The sequence below is a fragment of the Chenopodium album genome, chromosome 16 (genome assembly GCF_948465745.1).
Source record: "Chenopodium album chromosome 16, dcCheAlbu1.1, whole genome shotgun sequence".
In the NCBI taxonomy this organism is placed as follows: Eukaryota; Viridiplantae; Streptophyta; class Magnoliopsida; order Caryophyllales; family Amaranthaceae; genus Chenopodium; species Chenopodium album.
Window position 1 is genome coordinate 34,594,002 of NC_137849.1, and position 20,892 is coordinate 34,614,893.

Sequence of the window (20,892 nt, forward strand, 5' to 3'; positions counted from 1 at the left end):
AGCAAGATGTACATCAATCCTACGCGCACAATTAAGTTTAATTAAACAGCACACCGCGAAATTTAACATGTATGTTTTTTTTTTTTTTTTTTTTTTTTTTTTTGGTATGTAGAGAGCCATAAGGGCAGGGCTGAGAATCGATCTCAGGATCACTTGAAATCGGGAGGAAAACTCTAACCATTTGAGCTATCCCTCTCTCTCAACATGTATGATATGAGAGTTGTAGACTCGTAGTCAATAATAAAGTTGTGAAAAGTGATTGTTCAACATGTCACGTCTAAAATGATTGCACATTACTAGCTATTTCGACTCTATACAATTCTCAAGTTTATTTAAGAGGGGGATCTATCAGATAATTTACGAATGAATTGGACTTGATCCCTTTTTATTTCTTCCTGTATAATCATGATACAAAACTGATATGCTCCTTCCTTTTCTAGATATCTTACACAATATTGATTTTTATTACATCTTTGATTTTAATAAAGTTAGTTTTGTGTAAATAAAAATTATAAAATTTCATATACCAATAATATACCACATACTTTGTCAAAAATAATAAAATAATGCACCATATACATCCAACATTCTAACATCATGAGAGACTATAGGTCTTAGTCTTACTGTGTATAATTGGTTAAATTTCCCAACATTATTTCTCCTATAAATTTAGTTTAGGTAATTAGGCCACTCAACTTGTACAACTAATGATCAAATATAGTTGCAAAATGAACCTAAATCTAAATAGTAAACGCCATAAAAAACTAGCTAGAGAGAGAGAACCAGCCGTCACCTCCACCTCATCAACCCCCCCCTAAACCACCAGACCCACCTCCCCCTCCTCCCCTTCTATCAAATACGGGTCTGGGCCGCACCTATCACGGGAGAGTGTAAGTCCACTACTTTACAAGATCAAGGAGGTTCCACCTCAAAAACCATATGGCAATGAGGGGAGTAGCCCCTTGGTATTATATAGTGGTGGTAACTCTTGAATTCTTTCAATGTGGGATTTCATTACCACTACACTCCCCATTTAGAGTTTAGTGTTTTTAGTGTGGGACAAGAGAATGCTCACATGTGGGTTGTTCATGGGCTCAACACCTTCCGTCCTTTCTGCAAACCTTAACTGGTACTTCTACCTCTCCACCTCCCTCCCTAATAAAAAATGTCCAGAATTCTTCACCACCACCAAATTTTAAAACGGAAACCCAGGCTTTCATTCCACTTTTGGAAGAAGAAGCTTTTCTCTACTCAGCCCTTGGATGAACTCCATCATCTTCAAAGCTATTGGCAAATCTCTGTCTTTTGACTTCCTTAAACAGTATCTCATTAAGCTCTGGCATATTCCGAAGGAAGCAAAGATATTTACTTTAGGGAGAGGGTTTTAAAACCTTCCTCTGCCCTCCAAAGATGTTCAAAACTCAATTCTTGCCGGTGGTCCTTGGTTCATTGGGAAACTTCCTATCTTTGTCTAACCTTGGAGTCCGAGCTTCAAAGCATCCTCAGCTTCAATCTCATCAGTGCCTGAATGGGTAACTCTCCCAAAATTACCGATTGAATTCGACACTCAGGCCATTCTAGAAATATGTGGTAATGCATTTGGTACTTTCATCAAGATTGATTAATCTCCATTCCTTTCCAAAAAGCTCCATCTGGCTAGAACTATGGTTCTCGTTGATCTAGCTAAGCCCCAATTATCCAAAATCTGGTTAGGTAATTATGTTCAACAAATTGCCTATGAAGAGACACCGCCCTTTTGCTCGAATTGCAAAACCATTGGACACCCTGTTTCAAAGTGTCCTGAAAACGGGTCATCCTCTAACCCACCGACTTCTGCAGTTACTCAAAAGGCACCGAAAATGGCTAAAGCTCAAAATGGTAATCAAACAAGTGTTTCCAATCCTGCTACTGTTTCTGAAGTAGAGGAAGGGGAGTGAACTCTTGTGCAAAAACAGAGCAAGAAAAAGCAACATGTGAAAAAGATTTCATAAATTCGAAAACTCGTTGAAATGACTACCAAAAGTCAACCAAAAAAAGGCGCGCCTTCTCAAGGCCCTTTTAAGTTTGGAGGCCACGTGGCTTCATCAAAACCGCCCACTCCTAACCCTTCTAAGCAAACCCCAGCCGTCTAGATTGGTTCCTCAAACCTTACTGCCTCGCCGCTTCCATCGAAAAATACCTCAACCAAATCTCTCTCGAACCATCTTACACCATCTGAACCCACAAACAACCCCACCTCTGATTTCGATGTCATCCGACTTGAACCAACTGTCCAAATGCCCGTTCCAGCACCACTTTGACTCGGAGGAGGAGGAATCGGTTCCCTTCTATCCGATTGTGGCCCGCCTTCAAGCGTGGTATGGTAGAGGAATAATTGGTCGTTGGACAATCACCCTAAATCCAAACAATATTTCCACCTAAACCAACCTAAGACAAGTGTAGGGTAAGTAGAGGATCGTATCCACATGGAATGGGTAAGTACATTGAGAGTATGAAACGGTTTCAATCTAGTTCGGTCACAAATTGGGGGTTTTAATTAGATAACTACTATGGAGACAAATACTAAGGGGAAATGGGAATCGACACCAACCAAACCAATGAGTCAAAACAATAGGCAAGCATGAACACAAATTGTGTGATAGAGAGGACACTCAACATTGTCTTCTTTCGAAGCCACAATACTAAGCATTCCTAAACCAAACTCAACTAACAAGATACGCCAACCAAGTCTTAACGATGGGAAGTAGACTAATAACTCGGGTTTTTCTTTCGATCGATCCAAGAAAGAATAAGGCACAAGCAATTGGGATTTCTCACCTAATTGTTGCAACTAAGACTACTACATCATTCAAACAAGGAACCGTAATCAAGAGGAATTTAGCATAATCATATAAGAAAAGACTCACAACTAGACTCTATCTCTCAATGCAAGCATAGAAGTGAATACATGAGCAATAAGTGATCATCTAATTAAACATGCAATTAACCAATTCTTTAACAATCAATCATCAACCCAAAATGAACTTGCAAGCAGAAACATCAATCAACCCATGGCTTGGTTCGTTGGGTCTTCACCCAACCCCTAACTAATTAACTACTCACAAATCATGGTGAAAAACAATCTAGCAATTAAATTTAGGGTTAACATGAATTCAATTAAACTATATGAGAGATTAAACAAGGACGGTTGAACATGCAAGAACAATTAACCAAGATTAAGCAAGAACTAATAAGATTAATAAAAGATAAATCAGAAAATTAAATAATAAACGAGAGAGAAAGAGATTACTAATTGATGCTTCAAGATTGAGAATAATTATTATTATTGAAATTGATTAAACAAACTTCAAATGATTCTTACAAATGATTGAGTTTTTGGAAATCTAAACTAAGGGAGAGGAAAACTATGCCCTAACTAAGAGAAAAGCCTAAGGGAGTTAAGAAAGAAGAAGCCCCTGTACAAATGAGCCCCCCAAAAACTATTTATAACCCTCAATTACATAGTAAACTCCACAATAGAAAACTCGCAAGACCTATCGGGCGCGGCCTCTCTAAGGCCTAGAGAGGCCGCTCCATGTCTTGGAGAGGCCGCCCTAAACTGGGAGAAATTGGGGCAGAATGTTCCGTAGTAGGGTGGAGAGGGCTCTCAAAAAAGGTGGAGAGGCCGCTCCTCAGGTGGAGAGGCTGCGCACCTATGGTTGAGAGGCCTCTCTACATTTCTTCTTTCAAATATGCCAAGGGAGGCAGGAAGTTCAGCATTGAGGTGGAGAGGGCTCTCTAAATAGGTGGAGAGGGCACTCAAGTTGGAGAGGCCGCGACCTATCTTTGAGAGGCCTCTCCTCACAAAATTCCTCCATTTTGTCAAGGAGGCAGCAGCTACAGCAGCGAGATGGAGAGGCCTCTCCACTGACCTGGAGAGGCTGCGCCTTAGGAAAGCCCGCGTCGTTCTTTAGAGAGGTCGCTCCACTGCAGTTCTCTCTTTTTTCTTGACTTGGCTCCCTTGCCTTAGCTTTTTTCCATCATCTTCTTGCTTTTAACCTTGGTTCATCATCCATAGGCTTCAATTGGTCGTCTTTAGGCCTAAAAAGACTCAACAAAAACACTAACAACCCATGAAGCATAGGATACATAAAAATTGCATAATAATAGAGTGAATAATGAACTAAGGCATCAATTCCTCACATATTCAATGTTAAAAACCACTCTATAATCATATAAAATAGAAAGCTATCATGGTACTTAATTCCCAATCCAAGGTTTTATTTGCCTTTTCAACCGATGCCACTATCTCCACCATCTTCGATGATCTGCGAGACGGATGTAGACACCCAAATGTGTCTCCCCAAAACCAAACCCAGTGATGAATACCTTTTGCGTCGAATGATTATTGAATAAGGTGAAAGTGTGAAAAGTCAAGTGTTGCGGTTGGTTTTTATTAAAAATTCTTTCTTTCTGTTTTAAAAAACAACTCTATTTTATGAAAACAGCTAATCCAGTTTAGCTTGGTCCACGAAAAGGGTCCAATAATAGTGTAGTTGGATGGGGCTTGCAAAGAGCTTTCCAACCATATATTATAAGCCCAATTCCGATGAATAATGAGGAAGTTGTGGCCAAAATACTAAACTGGGCCCGGTTTGATCTTTACATGCGGCCCAATGATCTAGGGGAGGGCCCAATGTTAATTTTTATTCCTAAAGTTATTAGAATTGATTATAGTCTTCTAGAATTCTTTAGAAGGTTCTCTTTAATCCTAATAAGATTAGAATTAGTAATTATATCTTGATAAGTTTTATTTGGAATAAAATATTATTTTATGAAAAATACGATTTCAGTTTTCATACGGACTTTACAAATCGATTTTGATTGATAAGTGGACTCCGTGTTTGAAAGCGCGTAAGAATCCAGGCTGTCGCCAAACGACAGGCATGTCGCCACGCGACAGACCCTGTCGCCTGGCGACAAGGTCGGTTATGCAGCGACAGTGTGGAGTTTTATTCCTTATAAAATTCTACCTATTTCCGTACTTTTTTCTTATAAATAGGGTCCTGAACCTCCGTTTTTATCATCTACAATTCTCAGCATCAATCATCTATTCTCTCTATGCTTTCATCTCTTTAGCTTTTCACAAACACAATTCCGCATTCACGAGATCTAGACACACCTAGCCAAGTTCGAAGTTGCCTTCGCCCTAGACGTGAAAGGTTATAATTTCTGAGGGTTTGGTCCCTAATCTTTATTTCAATTATTTGATTTAATTGTTTGATTTTATATTTTCCTTGAAGTTACTAACGCGTGTATTTTGTTATTAGAAAGAGGTACGAGGCATCAAAGTATGTAATCTTGTTGCTCTATTCTTGTAGAAAGCATGTTTAAATTTGTTTAATTCCTAGTATCATGTTAGGATGTTATTATTGATTTCTAGTATCATGTTTAGGGTGCCTTTTACTCTTTTCTAATATCATGTTAGTATCATGTTAGGGCTAAAGCTTTGATTCCTATTGCTTAGTGACATTCTAGGATTTGTTATTAATCTTGTTAGTATCATGCCTAGGATCTTGCTATTATTATGTTTTAGCGTTATTATGATTATTATCATGATTATAATTATGATTTATGATTATTATGTTGCTTGATGATTATTTATTGTTATTGCTTGATCACGCCTTTTACGCATGTTTAAAGGGAATTTGTACTTGTAATCACGCTTAATAAGATAATTAATAATCTTGTTTAGGGCTAATATGATTATAATTCATGTGATAGCCAATAATAGTTTTATTTCTGCATTATATTCAACCAACATAGATAAAAAGGTTTAGGGTTAACCTATTGTTTGCATGCTAGTCAGAAAGCGCACATGAATACGAGAAGAATAAAGTAAAGGCTTATTAGGGCAGGTTCAATCTCTTTTAGGTTGGATTTGTACCTTCATCCCCGAACCCTATTTGGTTCAAGACCTTTTAGAGTTAACGATCTCCTGGATCGTTAAGGGGTGTAATCTTCACCTTGTGAACGGTTTACAAGTTCCTAAAACTTGTTGGCGACTCTTTTGCTCAAGTTTCCTTCCCTTTGGATGCCACCATGCTTAAGTGTATGATCACAGTAGGGTTCAAGCTTGGGGTTAATGGCTTGAAATATTCCCTATAATGGGCGTTTGGACCCCTCAAACACTTCTCTTCCTAGATCCCCCAATTCCCACCTACCTGGAATGGGACATCAACAACATGACCTTTCATCTCAAAACCCCCTCTTGCTGGATTCGGGTAACCTGAAATCAACTACTATAATTTTTTTAAATGACATTTCTGGTGGATCCCCCCTATCAGGATTTGTTGATGTCAAAAACGAAAAAGAGTGATGTAGCCTGCTCATCTTTCATCCCTGGACGATTTCAAAGCTCTATGCCCTGTATTAGAAGCATATACAAGGTGATGGCTTAATATGGCACAGTTCTAAGAGCTGCCATTGATTGTCCCTCCACAACTGGCGTTGCTCATGGATCCTACTCCGATGCTCCCTCATTCGAGGATAATCTATACATTGAAATCGGAATCCCTAAAATCCAGGATAAGGATAGCAACTGTGGCTCTGCTGATTGCTCAAACTCAAATGGAATTTCGCCAATTGGAAATTCACAGCATCTTCGACTTCAAGGTGAAGGAATGGATAACGGAGGCTGTTTTTCCGCCAAGGAATTCCCACAGTGTGACATAGAGGAAGTTCGTGCAAATGGGGCCAAGCACAGCCCAGAAGACCAGGAAGGAGATCTTCTTCCAAAACCCCTTGCTCGAACCAATGATTGTCGTCGCTTGGAACACGAGAGGTATCTCTCGAAAGGGATTCCTTACCAACGTCAACCATCTCATCTCGAAGCACCAGTCAGACTTTCTCTTTCTTTCTGAAACTAAAACCAGCCATGCTCATACAAAGCATATTATCTAGGGCCTTCCTTATGATAATTACCACCTTGCTAAACCCCGTGGGATGACTGGAGGTGTTCTGCTGCTATGGAATGTTGCTGTTATGGACTTTCATGCCTTTGGTAGCCATCTTCATGCTATCCATGGTGTTATGAAGGTAATAAAATCAGATCTTTCTTTCTTTATCTCTGTGATTTATGCTAGCCCCAAATTTAGACGTAGACAGGAAACTTGGATTGATCTTGAAAACATGTCTCATAATAGTTCTATTCCTTGGTTGGTTATTGGTGAATTTAATGATGTGTTATGTGCTAGTGAGAAATTGGGTGGGGGGTACCTCTAAATATGAGAAGAGTGAACAGGTTTCATCATTGTATTTTTGAATGTGGCCTTTCTGACCTGGGCTTCTTTGGTAACAAAGGCTCTGGTCAATGCTTCATGGCTTCAAACCTTCCCTGATTCTTCCTTATTCATCTGCCTAGAAAAATTTTAGATCATGCACCTAAAAAGATTTCCTCCTCTCCCTCCAATCATCCTATTCCCTCACAAAAAGCCTTTAAAATGGAACTACTCTGGTACTTTGACCCTTCCTTTAGACAACTCATCTACTCTAACTAGCCAAATCTTAACCACGCTCTCCCTACAAAATTATCTTCTCTCTCTAACATCATCTCCTCTTGGGAGAAAGTCAATGCCCCTAACCCCATCATGAGAGCTTCCTTCTTAGTTAGAAGGCTTTGAGAAACTCAAGCTGCCTTAGAATTAGATTCTTCCAATCAATTTCTCCATAACTTGGAATCAAAACTCACTGAGGAAATTATCTCTCTTTATGCTCAGGAAGAGGCTTTCTGGGCACTCAGATCGAGAGTGAATAGGTTGTCTTGTGGTGACAGAAATACCAAATTTTTTCATACCTCTGTCATTATTAGAAGTGGGAGAGTCAATATCACCTCTAAATCTTAATGCCCATATTAGTGATTACTTCTCTCACCTTTTCACCTCTGAGATAAGAAAATCTACCTACCATTATCTCACATATAGAAGCCAAATTAAAATCACTCAACTTCTAGCCTTGTATGAAATTCCCAATGCTTCTTTAGCATAGGGAAATTTAAGGCTCCAAATATAGATGGATACCATCCTTTCTTCTTCTTAGAACATTGGGGTAATTTATAGCCTGACATCCAATCCTTGTTAACCAATGCTTCTCAAATTGCTCTATTCCATCTCAGTTGAACTCAACCTCCATCACACTCATCCCCAAGGTTGAACACCCAGAAGCCATCAAGCAATATAGACCCATCAGCTTGTGCAACAATGTTTACAAAATCATCTCTAAGATTCTTGTTAGCAGAATTAGGCTTGTTCTTCACTCCATTATTTCACCCAACCAGAGCAGTTTCTTACCAGGTAGAGGATGTGAAAATAACTTCATTGCTGCTTCGGAGATTCTCCATTCCATTAAGAAAAAGAATGGGAATAGAGCTTAGTTTGCCATCAAGCTAGATTTAGAGAAAGCCTATGATAGGCTCGAGTAGTCTATCATTAAGACTTGTCTTATGAGAAATGGTTTTGATGAACCTTCTGTTAAGCTCCTCATGAGTTGCATTTCCTCCCCTTCTTTCCAAGTCATGGTGAATGGCAAACTAACTCCTGCTTTCAGTGCTTCTAGGGGCATTAGACAAGGGGACCCCATTTCTCCATATATTTTTATCATGTGTATGGAGTAACTCTCCTCTCTCATCAAGGAACCTTGTAAAAAAGGGGATTGGGTATTTTTACTTTAGGAGAAACTCTCTTTTCATCGCGCACTTACTATTTGCCGATGATCTTATTCTCTTTGGAGAAGCTAGCCATCAAACACTCGTATCTCTTACCCAAACCCTTGATCTCTACTTTTCTCTCTCCGACCAAAAAAGGAATAATGCTAAAAGTCAGCTGTACTTTTCAAGAAATGCTTTTGACTACATTAAGGATTAATTCTCTTCCTCCCTCAACATTCCCATCTTCTAAGATCTTGGAATGTATCTTGGTTTCCCATTAACAGATAAGAGGCCTTGTCCTTCCCAAGTGAACCACATTATCAACAAGCTTAAGGAAAAGCTCTCTTCTTAGAAGTCCAACTGCCTCTCCAAAGCAGGAAAAGCTATCCTAATCAAGTCATGCCTCCAAAGTATCTCTCAGTATTCTATGCAAGTTCTCCTCCTGCCAAAGAAAACCTGTCACCAAATTGATCAAGGGTGCAATAAATTCTTATGGGGTGCTGACCAATCCTCTAGAAAGTCCCTTCTCATTGCTTGGCATTATCTTTGTGGCCCGAAAGAAAAAGGGGGGTTGGGCTTCAGGGAGACCCACCATCAAAATCTTGCTCTTGTTGCTAAGTTATGCTGGAGAATCCACAATTCTAGCAACATCTCCTCCCAAATCATCAAAGACAAATATTATAGAAAAACCCTTCCTATAATGGATCTCACATTTGGCAAGCCTTAGGTAAAGGTCGAGACATCTTTACTCACTTTACCTAATGGTTGGTGGGAAATGGGAACTCTTGTTTACTTTGGCATCATAATTAGAGTGGTCGTGGTCCTTTGAGAAAGCTAATTGTAGAGCCTATTCCTAAGCATGAGTTGAACCTAAATTTGAGTGCCAAAATTCCTGACTAAGGTTGGAACTTGCAAAACCTTTCCTTCACCCTCCCTCCCAACATCATCTCTAAGATTCACTCGATTCCAATCCCTGATAAGGAGGATAGTCCTTTCTGCCAGCTTGGAATGGGGGATTTCTTTGACTGTAAGATGGCCTACAACCTGTAATACCCCTAATTTATAAACCAATTTAATTATTATTAATTATAATTATTAAGCTTAAGTATGTCTTATTTCGGATCTTATTATCCCGTTTATAAAAATGGACGCATAATTTTCCCATACGCTTATAAAATATTTTCTTAAATTATTATTTTTCTTATAAATATATTACAACTTTCAAGTAGATTTTTAATAAGAAAATTTTACATAATTTCCTAAACTCTAATTATGAAGTTATTATTTTTAATATGAGCCTTATTTCACGAACATAGTTTTAGGTTAGTTACCATTTATTCTAACCTATATGAGTACTTAAAAGCCCAATTTATATTTACAACCCAACTCATACTTTTAGTCAAAAGAAAAAGGAAAAAGAAAATAAAATTTCATCCCCAATCACCATAAATTACGTTAATCTTCTCTACTCCTCCATGAAAGCTTCGTCAAGTTAACTTTTCCAACTAACACCTCTCCCAACTATAATTTCTGACTACATTCACCCTTACCCTCCACATATAAATCATCTACTCCATCACCATTATCAAACTTGCTCCCAACCATTATATTTCACCTCCAAATTAACCAATTGAAATTCAAAGTTTCACCTCCAAAACAACCAATTGCAAATTAAAGTTTCAATCTTTAATCTTATTTTAATCCCTAATATTTCCTATAAATAGAGCAAGGATTTTGAACAATTTCCTTACAAATTCATTTGCAAATTATACCCACAAAAGTTCAGCAAATTAAAATACCCCAAAACCCATTCCCCCCTTTCTCTCTCCTCCGCGCCATCACCGACCGCACCACCACCCCCTGACCGCGCGCCACCAGCCGCACCACTTCCACCTTGCCGGCAGGCTACCACCGCCATGTACACTTCTATTTTGGACTACCACATTGGTACTCCATGTACAAACAAAACCAAAAAAAAAAAGAAAGAATGTTAAGTAGTTTGGTCTTTTAATTTACACATATACAAAATCCACCAAAATACTTAAAAGTAAGTGGGCTTTTTCTAAAATTTAAGTATGGTTGTACACTTCTATTTTGGACTACTTGTTTTGAAATAATTATGATTTGCCTTACTTATTATTATTTTTAGTTTAATAACAACCATTACTTATATGCTACTATGCACTACTACTACTTCTTACTTATTATTATTATTATTGATTATTACTAAAGATTAATTTATAAAATAAGTATTAATTTTATAAAAACGATATAATTAATATTTAAGTTGTTCATGCACAACTAGATTAAATTTGTATTCTATGTCTTTGAGTTTATTGTTGAAGAGTTATTGAATAAGAGTTATTGGTTATTGTAGGGGGAATTTCAAGTTCGTAATTAGGAGTTTCGTACTTGTGTGCAAAGATCAAGGTACGTATTCGTGGCTAGATCTTTAACTATGTGATTTTATATACAAATGTGTTTTATGTTTTAAATGATGAAGTATGTTTGAATGTTGAACAATGATTTATATAAATGTTTATAATATAAATTCTATAAGCATGTTTCAATAAAAACTAACGATTATTTGATCTTAAATATTTAAATGCTTTATGAGCTTGTTTCTAAACTTACTTTGTTTAACAAATTGTTTTAAAGGGAAAATGTTATCATTTTAATCATCCAATACATGGGAATTGGAAGATTGATTTATCAAAGATGTTTATTGGATTTTTCTTGACTCCCACTATGCGCAGATAAATGATAAGACTATGAGCTTTGTATGATCTAGTCTTTCCTTGAGTATAGACTATGTAAATGAGTTACTAGCTTGAGGGATGTGCACACTTAAGTTGGGAAAATTGTTTATGAAATGGTTGATTGTTCAACCTTTATTGAAAAACTTTAGAGAATTATAAATTTTGGAATGTTTTCAAAATACGAAATCTTGCATATGGAAAGTTCGAATAACCATATTTTTATGAGAATTATATATTTCGAAAGAAAATGTTAATCAACTTAACTAATTTACGTGTTAAGCACTTATATGTACTTAGCGTTTTGCTAACGCGTATTTCTCTTTTGTTTTGGCTTGGCCTTACTTATCATTTATGATGAGTAGATAGGTGATGGTGATGACTCAACGTGAGCTAAATGTTGCATCGGGGACAATGGGCAAAATCACTTAGTCTAGGTTCACTATTATGAATTAGTTTGAGTACTATTTAGATTTATGTTTCAAAAAAAATATTTCTATTTTCAATTAATTAATTAAAGCAAAGATGTTTTTCTTCCGTTGTAAGTCTCTATTTTTAAAAGCCTTACGTTATCACGTGGTGTTAATTCTCCTAAGCTACTCTCTTTATCATGTTTTGTATCATTATTATTGGAGAGTAATTTGGGGGTGTTACACCACCACCTTTGGATGGAAAGCCAAACCCATCCATAAACCCTCTGATGATATTAGGAATCAAATCTAGAGCTCAATTCGCCCTCCTGCAAATAGATTCTTTCTTTGGTAGGTTGCTTGGGGTAGGTTGCCAACCTCTCTCCTTCTCTTTGCTAAACACATCCCCATCTCACCCTTCTGCACATTCTGTCCTTATAATACCCCTCATGATTGCTTTAAAGGATTTGATATACTACTCATTTCAACAAGATACATCTTTCTTTTAGGCAGCTCATATGCTAAGAATACTTCTCAGTTAAGCGTGCTTGACTAGGAGTAGTCTTGGGATGGCTGACCTCTTGGGAAGTTTTCTCAAGGTGTGCATGAGTGAGGAAAAAAATGTTCTGGAAGGACTTGTGTTAGTTTGTGGGGATAGTTGTTGGCCTTTGATGCGCATTTCCTGACAATAAGCCCCTCCCTAATTTGTTTGGGTCGGGGTGTTAAAATGGTATCAGAGCAACCTTACGACCGTGTACAGAATGTGGATAATTATTCCTATGTCAGTCGCCTAGCGGGGGAGAATTCTGGGGCTATTTGGCCATAACTAGACTGGATGTAACACTTTGGCTACCTAGTTTCTTGCCATTATGCATAATACTGAAGTCCCTAGCTTTCCAGGCGCAACGAGGGTATTGCCGTTCTCAAGTGGGGGTGTATGTAATACCACTCATGATTGCTTTAAAGGATTTAATATACTTATAAAAAAGATGCACCTTCCTTTTAGAGAGCTCATATGCTAAGAATACTTCTCATTTAAGCGTTCTTGGCTGGGAGTAGTCTTGGGATGGGTGACCTCCTTAGAAGTTTTCTTAGGGTGTGCATGAGTGAGGAAAAAATGTTCAGGAAGGACTAGTGTTGGTTTGTGGGGACAATTGTTGGCCTTTGATGCGCATTTTGTGACAATAGGCCCCTCCCTAATTTGTTAAGGGTCGGGGTGTTATAGTTCTGATACTCATGAAGACATCTTACATAGCCTGAGAGATTTCCCAAGAGCTATAGAGGTGTGGCATTTCATCTTTCCCCCTCTTTCCTTATTCTCCTAGGCTAACCGTATCCTTTGCTATGGCTGAAAGAGAATCTGGCTATTTCTATGTTGCACCCATTTCTGCGGCAACCCTGGTGCATTACCTTTGCTTTGTGCGTGTTCTTGGAAAATATGGCATAGAAGGAACAAATGGATCTTCCAAAAAATATTTGTTCCACTATCATCTTTCATCAAATCCCTGAAAAGACTATCCTTCGAGCTCAATTTCATATCGGATCAGGCTACCCCTAACCCCCCTCTTGCTCTCTCCAAACACCCCCTTCTGCCAACCACATACTCATGGTTGATGCGCATGCATCCTTCTCCCTCTCTTCTCTCTCTGCTGGTATTACCTGTCTATGTATGGATCCTTCTGGGATTTGGTTAGCTGGAATAGCAAGACATATCCTTGCTCCTTCTACACTAATTGCTGTGATTATGGCAATTCTGTCAGCCCTCTATATGATACAAGCGAGGAATTGGATTGATTCAGTGCTTTATTCTAACTGTCAAAGGGCGGTTATTGGTATTAATAACCATAATACTCCTTCTGAGGAAGCTTCTTATATATACATGTGTAGGGAATATTTCAAGCATTACCCCAAGCTTGAACCCCACTGTGATCATGCACTTAAGCATGGTGGCGTCCAAAGAGAAGGAAGCTAGAGCAAAAGAGTCGCCAACAAGTTTTAGGAACTTGTAAACCGTTCACAAGGTGAAGATTACACCCCTTAACGATCCAGGAGATCGTCAACTCCAAAAGGTCTTGAACCAAATAGGGTTCGGGGATGAAGGTATAAATCCAACCTAAAAGAGATTGAACCTGCCCTAATAATAGGCCTCTACTTCATTCTTCTCGTATTCATGTGCGCTTTCTGACTAACATGCAATCAACAGATTAACCCTAAACCTGTTTATCTATGTTGGTTGAACTTAATGCACAAATAAAACTATTATTGGTGATCACTTGAATTATAATCATATTAGCCCTAAACAAGATTATTAATTATCTTATTAAGCGTGATTACAAGTATAAATTTCCTTTAAACATGCATAAAAGGCGTGATCAAGCAATAACAATAATATATATCAAGCAACATGATAATCATCATAATAATAATAACAATAATTATGACAATAATAATCATGTTAATAATAAAGCTTAATAATAGCAAGATCCTAGGCATGATACTAACAAGATTAATAACAAACCCTAGCATGTCACTAAACAATAAAAATCAAAGCTTTGGCCCTAACATGATACTAACATGATATTAGAAAAGAGTAAAAGGCACCCTAAACATGATACTAGAAAGCAATAATAACATCCTAACATGATACTAGGAATTAAACCAAATTTAAACATGCTTTCTACAAGAATAGAGCAATAAAATTACATACTTTGATTCCTCGTGCCTCTTTCTAATAACAAAATACACGCGTTATTAACTTCAAGGAAAATAATAAAATCAAAGAATTAACTTTTCACGTCTAGGGCGAAGGCAACTTCGAACTTGGCTAGGTGTGTCTAGTGCTAATGTATGAGGAATTGTGTTTGAGGGAAGGTTTAGAAAAAGAATAGAGAGAGAAAGCTTCTAGCTTTTTAGAGAGAAAGAGAGTGATGATGATTGTTGTAGATTGTCTAAAAACGGAGGTTTAGAAACCTATTTATAAGAAAACAGTCCGGAAATAGGTAGAATTTGATAAGGAATAAAACTCCACTCTGTCGCTGCAAAACCGACCTTGTCGCTTGGCGACAAGGTCTGTCGCGTGGCGACAAGCCTGTTGTTTGGCGACAGCCTGGATTCCTACGCGCTTTCAAACACGGAGTCCACTTATCAATCAAAATCAATTTGTAAAGTCCGTATGAAAACTGAAATCATATTTTTCATAAAATAATATTTTATTCCAAATAAAACTTATCAAAAATATAATTATTAATTCTAATTCAATTAGGATTAAAGAGAACCCTTTAGAGAATTCTAGAGGACTATAATCAATTCTAATAACTTTAGGAATAATAATTAATATTGGGCCCTCCCCTAGATCATTGGGCCGTAAGTAAAGATCAAACCGGGCCCAGTTTAGTATTTTGGCTATAACTTCCTCATTATTCATCGGAATTGGGCTTATAATATATCGTTGGAAAGCTCTTTGCAAGCCCCATCCAACTACACTATTATTGGACCCTTGTCGTGGACCAAACTAAACTGGATTGACTGTTTTCATAAAATAGAGTTTTCGAAAACAAAAAGAAAGAATTTTAATAAAAACCAACCGCAACACTTGACATTCACACTTTTACCTCGTTCGATAATCATTCGACGCAAAAGGTATTCATCACTGGGTTTGGTTTTGGGGAGACACATTTGGGTGTCTACAACATGGTTTTTAGGGACCATTTTCAAGAGTGCGCAGGTTCAACTCTAGTGTATGTTCCATGGACAAGCTAGACTGAAGCAGGTGGATATTCTTGCCAGGAAAGCTAAATTGGAGCTACCTATTTCTATTAGCACCAATATGCCAGATCGAGAATGGCTAATGCGTTGCAATGTTCTCCTTAGTTCAGCTAACCTTTTGTCTCTGGAGACTCTAATGTAGACATTTCTATTGGCCCCAAGTGGCCACTCATTACGGTGGCATGTCACCTAACTAATTTGGTCTATATGAACTTTAACATTTGTGTTTAATCTAGTTCATTTCCAAAAAAAAAAAAAAAAAAAGCGCCAAAAAAATATGATTTTGATTGGCACAATATTTTCTATACTTTAATATATATGACTTTTTTTAACGGGTAAGGAAAAATGAATGAATTAACAAAAGAAAACTAATTGTGCAATGTCTTTCTGACTAGCCAATATATGAAAACTAATTTACTCACCGAAGATTTATTGATTTAAAGGTTGAGTAAATTTAATTAATAAGTGCATTATATTAGGTTTTGCACAAAGTCTTATATGTGGCTGGCCACACGGTGTGGCACTCATCCTGAGAAATACTTCAGTAGTGTTATAGCGGTTATTCGTTCAGTTTTACAAGTGTTACTTCATTAGAGTTATATGGGTTACTTAAGAGTTACTTGGTCAGTTTTATATATTTTGTATAGAATAAAGAGTCGAGACTCGAGAGACATCATACATTACCTATCAGTTAGTTTTTCCTAAGACAGTGAATTTCGATTAATACGTAGTACCTCAAGTTAATTAATTGAAATTTCACTTACACGACATATGGGGTGAATTGTGAAACAACTCATATCTTATTTCACCTAAAAATCTCTAGAATAAAAGTTCAAGAAATTGATTAAATAATATTTTTAAATAAAATAAAAATTAGAAAATCAAGAAAGGATATTTCCATTTCTTAATAACCGACTTAACTGCCACAACTAACAAGATAGTTACATACTTACATCAAACCGTTATAGATATTTTGTTCCAAAAAAAACCGTTATAGATATTTACTAACCCATTCCCAATCTTGCAATTATTCTGTTTTACAAAAATATAAGTAGTCATAATATTACTCCTTCGAAAGAAAGGGCGGTTTCTCTCTTCTAGGGTAGAGTCTTCCTACCGTAGCTGGTCGGCCATTGCTATTTTCTTGTGATTTTCTCACGGGACGATGGCTGATGATCTGATTTCTCGATATGCGAACCTAAATTTGGGTGAGGAAGAGGGTGTGGTGGTTGATTTAGGGGCTGTGGAGTCTTCTCATCTAACTGAAAAAGTTTGACCTAATGCTCATTGGAAGAATTGTTACTGAACGTCCATATAATGTCGAGGCCTTCAAGATTACGATGATGAAGGTCCGGGCTCTTACCAATAAACTGATTATTCGTACCCTAAATCCTAATCTTTACGCCTTCCAATTCTTCCATTGGAGGGATAAGGAAAAAGTTTTACATGGGCGCCCTTGGTGTTTTGATAACATGCTGCTTGTCCTGAAGGAGATCGAAGGTGATGAGCAACCTAAGAAGGTTTCGCTGGTTCATTCCCCGTTCTAGATTCGAATGAAGCACTTACCTTTTAATTGTCGCTCTGATAATGATGTTCGAGAATTGGTGTACAATTTAGGTGACCTGATTGAATTGGAAGAGGACGTGTCGGGGCTTAATCGCTTCAGGCGGGCTAAGGTAATTCTAAATATTTCTAAACCTTTGCGCCACTGCTAGAAAATTCGTGATAAGAGTGGGCGAGAAGTGATTGTGGAGTTTGTTTATGAAAGACTTCCTTTCTTTAGTTATGCGTGCGGTGTCATAGGTCATGCTGAGAGGGACTGTGTGTTGGTTTCTGAGGAAAGTAAGAAGAATAATCTTGGTTGGGGGAGATGGCTTAGGGTATCTCCTAGGAAAGGTTAAATGAAAGAATTAGAGGAACTCGACGCAAATCTAGTGGCTAGAAGACAGCTTTTTGTGACTAAGAAGGAAATGACCGTAACCAAGACAATGGGGAGTAGGAGATAGTGTGTGTTGAGGGAGGGAATCATTACAGGTCGTTGACTCTTTCTGGTGGGGGTGGGATCTTGGAGGATGTCATCGTGGTTAGTAGTAGGATGGAGGCAGTAGGATAGTTACTGAGGAGAGCTCGGGATATGATGGTGTAGTAGGGAGGGAAGAGAGGGTTAGTGGGGAGAAAGTGTTGTTGGATGGGCTGTCAAGATTGAGGGAGAAATGTGAGCAGGCTACGATGATTTTTACAGCAGGGGATAGGGGAAATGAGAGAAAGGTGGGAGGGAAAACTTGGAAAAAGGTAGTCAGGGATAAGGGTGGCAGTGAGAATTGTGATATGTTGGCTGCTAGTGAGATGATGTTGGGGAAGAGAGTTCGAGAGGGGGTTGGTGAGGAAGGTTCGATGGAGGGGGTTAATAAGAAGGTGGCAACAGTAGGATCTTCAATCGGTTGGCGGGTGGCGGAGGTGTTAGCTGTCTCTGTGACCTGGTGCGGAGAGAGGCCCCGTCTATAATTTTCTTATCAGAGACGAAATTGAGTAGTGTTGAGTTTCGTAGGGTTTAGGAGAGGTTAGGGGAATTTGAGGGAGTTGTAGTAGATTTGATGGGGCGTTCTGGTGGTTTGGCTTTGTTATGGAGGAAGGGGATTGATGTAGTGTTGTGTTCTATGTCGGTTCATCATGTGGACGTTGAGGTTCGAGGTGGTTTAGGGGATGATGTATGGCGTTTGACTGGGCTCTATGGTTGGCCTGAGGTACATAATAGACACTTGTCATGGAGTTTGTTGAGGGAGCTCTCTAGTCACTCAACTCTCCCGTGGATGTGCATTGGTGATTTTAATGAAATTCTTTTTCCATCGGAGAAGAATAGTGGGAACGATAGGGCGGATTGGCAAATGATGAATTTCAAGGAGGCGGTGGATTTTTGTGGGTTTACTAGTATCCCTTTTTCGGGTTATGAATTTACCTATGATAATGGGAGAGAGGAGGGTGAAAACACTCAATGTCGTTTGGATCGTGCTTTAGCTGTGGAGAGTTGGAAAGAGATGTTCCCTGATTCGCTTTTGGTTCACCTTGATAGAGATTGGTCTGATCACGCTCCCATTAAGCTCCTTCTGCGTCGAGTGGGTGATAATAGACTTGGTGATAAGCCTTTTCGCTTTAAGCAGGTGTGGCAAATGGATGAGGGTTGTGAGCTTGTGGTTGAGAACGCTTGGAAAGGTGGTGTTGACTTAGAGTCGAAGCTTAATATGTGCGCTGGTGATCTAAAGGAATGGAGTGTCACGAAATATTGGGCTGTTTTTCGGGAATTGAGGAAGAAAAGAAAGAAGCTTAAGAAGTTAAATAGAGGGGTATTGATTGCTGCCCAGCTAGCCCAGGGTCGGAGTTTGGTCCGGGATATTGCGGGTCTTGTTCACTTGGAAGAGACCTACTGGAAACAAAGATCTCGTGTGCTTTGGCTGTCGGAAGGTGATAAGAACTCAAAGTTCTTTCATCAACGAGCCTCGAGTAGGAAAAGGAGAAATATGATTGACAAATTATATGATGATAATAATGTGGTGCATTCAGGTGATGAAAAAGTCGGGGCAGCAGCTGTGGCTTATTTTCGAGACATCTTCACGTCCTCTCACCCTTCTATGATTGATCAAGCTTTGCAAGGATTTTATGCTAGAGTGACGGAAGAAATGAATTCAGTTCTGAAAGCTGATTATTCCAATGATGAGGTTAAATTTGCTCTCGATCAAATGCATCTAATTAAGGCCCCTGGGCAGGATGGTATGTGCCAATTATTGGCATTTAGTATGTCCTTCAGTTTCTAATGTTGTCCTCTCTATCTTGCGTGGAGTTTGCTTATTTAAATAGAACTTTCATTGCCCTTATCCCGAAGAAAAAAGGTGCTGATCGTATGGTTTATTTTAGGCCTATTTCCTTGTGTAATATGGTCTATAAACTTGGTTCGAAAGTCTTGGCAAATCGTTTGAAAGTTTTTCTGGATAAAATTATTGCGGTGAATCAGAGTGCGTTTACCCTGGGTAGACTAATAACTGATAATATCCTTGTGGCTTTTGAATCATTTCACCATATGAAAAATTTGCCGAATAAGCAGGGTTGTATGGCTATGAAACTGGATATGTCAAAGGCATATGATAGAATTGAGTGGGGATTTTTTGGAGGTCGTTCTTGTGAGGTTTGGTTTTGATCAGAGATGGAGGAATAGTGTTATGAATTGTGTGAGGTCGATTACTTTCTCGGTTCTGATCAATGGGAGGCCTTCGAATGATTTTTCTCCGGGAAGGGGCATTCGGCAAGGTGATCCTATTTCACCGTATCTCTTTATTTTGTGTGCGGAGGTCTTTTTGCATCTGCTCCGGAGTGCTAAAGAGAGGGGTAGCCTACATGGGATCCGGATTGCTCCTTCAGCTCCCACGGTTAGGCACTTGTAGTTTGCGGATTACTGTAATATTTTCTCAAAAGCTTCCTTGGGTGAGACTGAGGCGATTAAAGAGGTGTTGGAGACCTATGAGCGTGCATCGGGGCAAAAAATAAATTTTGACAAAACCACCGTTTCCTTCAGTAAGGGGCTTACAAGGCCGATGAGATCACAGTTTGCTAATAGCTTGGGTGTTAGGGAGGTGGATGTGCATGATCGTTATTTAGGTCTACGTACCGTGGTGGGTAGGTCGAAAAAAGTGATTACTAAGGGTGTGAAAGAGAAGCTTTGGAAGAAGCTTCAAGGGTGGAAGGGGGTGGTTCTTTCTAAAGCGGGTAGGGAGGTCATGATATAGGCAGTGGACCAATCTCTTCCTACCTACGCAATGAGTGTGTTTAAATTACCATCGTCTTTTTGTAACGAATTTCGGTCTCTTGTTGCTCAATTTTGGTGGGATCAAAAGCAGGGTGAGAGAAAGATTCACTGGCTTTCTTGGAAAAAATTATGTTTGCCTTAGGATGAAGGTGGTTTGGGATTCCGGGATCTCAAATTGTTCAATTGGGCGCTCCTCGGCAAGAAATCTTGGCGTTTGATGATGAAACTTGGTAGTCTGCTAGAGCAAATCCTCAAGGGTCGGTATTATCCCTCTTCGTCCTTTATGAATGCTGAAATTGGGTCGAATCCTAGCTATACTTGGCGTGGAATTGCCGAGGCTTGATAGGTTGTCAGGAAGGGGATGCGTTGGAGTGTGGTTGATGGTGCTTTTGTCAAGGTATGGTCTGATCCATGGGTCCCTAATACTCAAACGCATAAGATTTTATTGCCTCGAGGTGCTGTTGACCCGAATATGAAGGTTAG

General features: G+C 38.7%; 1 protein-coding gene across 1 annotated transcript; it reads left to right on the forward strand.

The window, feature by feature from the left end:
• Positions 1–18,208: 18,208 nt before the first annotated feature.
• On the forward strand, positions 18,209–20,752 carry LOC145584125 (uncharacterized). The gene is made up of 3 exons (XM_081641044.1): positions 18,209–19,379; positions 19,568–19,791; positions 20,552–20,752. Exons 1-3 carry the CDS (start codon positions 18,209–18,211, stop codon positions 20,750–20,752), a joined length of 1,596 nt encoding a protein of 531 aa, XP_081497170.1.
• Positions 20,753–20,892: the final 140 nt, after the last annotated feature.

Bases quoted from the DNA above. Each gene is read 5' to 3' on its own strand.
- LOC145584125 (XM_081641044.1), top strand. From the start codon at position 18,209: ATGGGGCGTTCTGGTGGTTTGGCTTTGTTATGGAGGAAGGGGATTGAT. The intron at 19,380-19,567 runs GTATGTGCCAAT...TTGGTTCGAAAG, and splicing joins TAAGGCCCCTGGGCAGGATG to TCTTGGCAAATCGTTTGAAA. The intron at 19,792-20,551 runs GTTTGGTTTTGA...TGTTTGCCTTAG, and splicing joins TTGGAGGTCGTTCTTGTGAG to GATGAAGGTGGTTTGGGATT.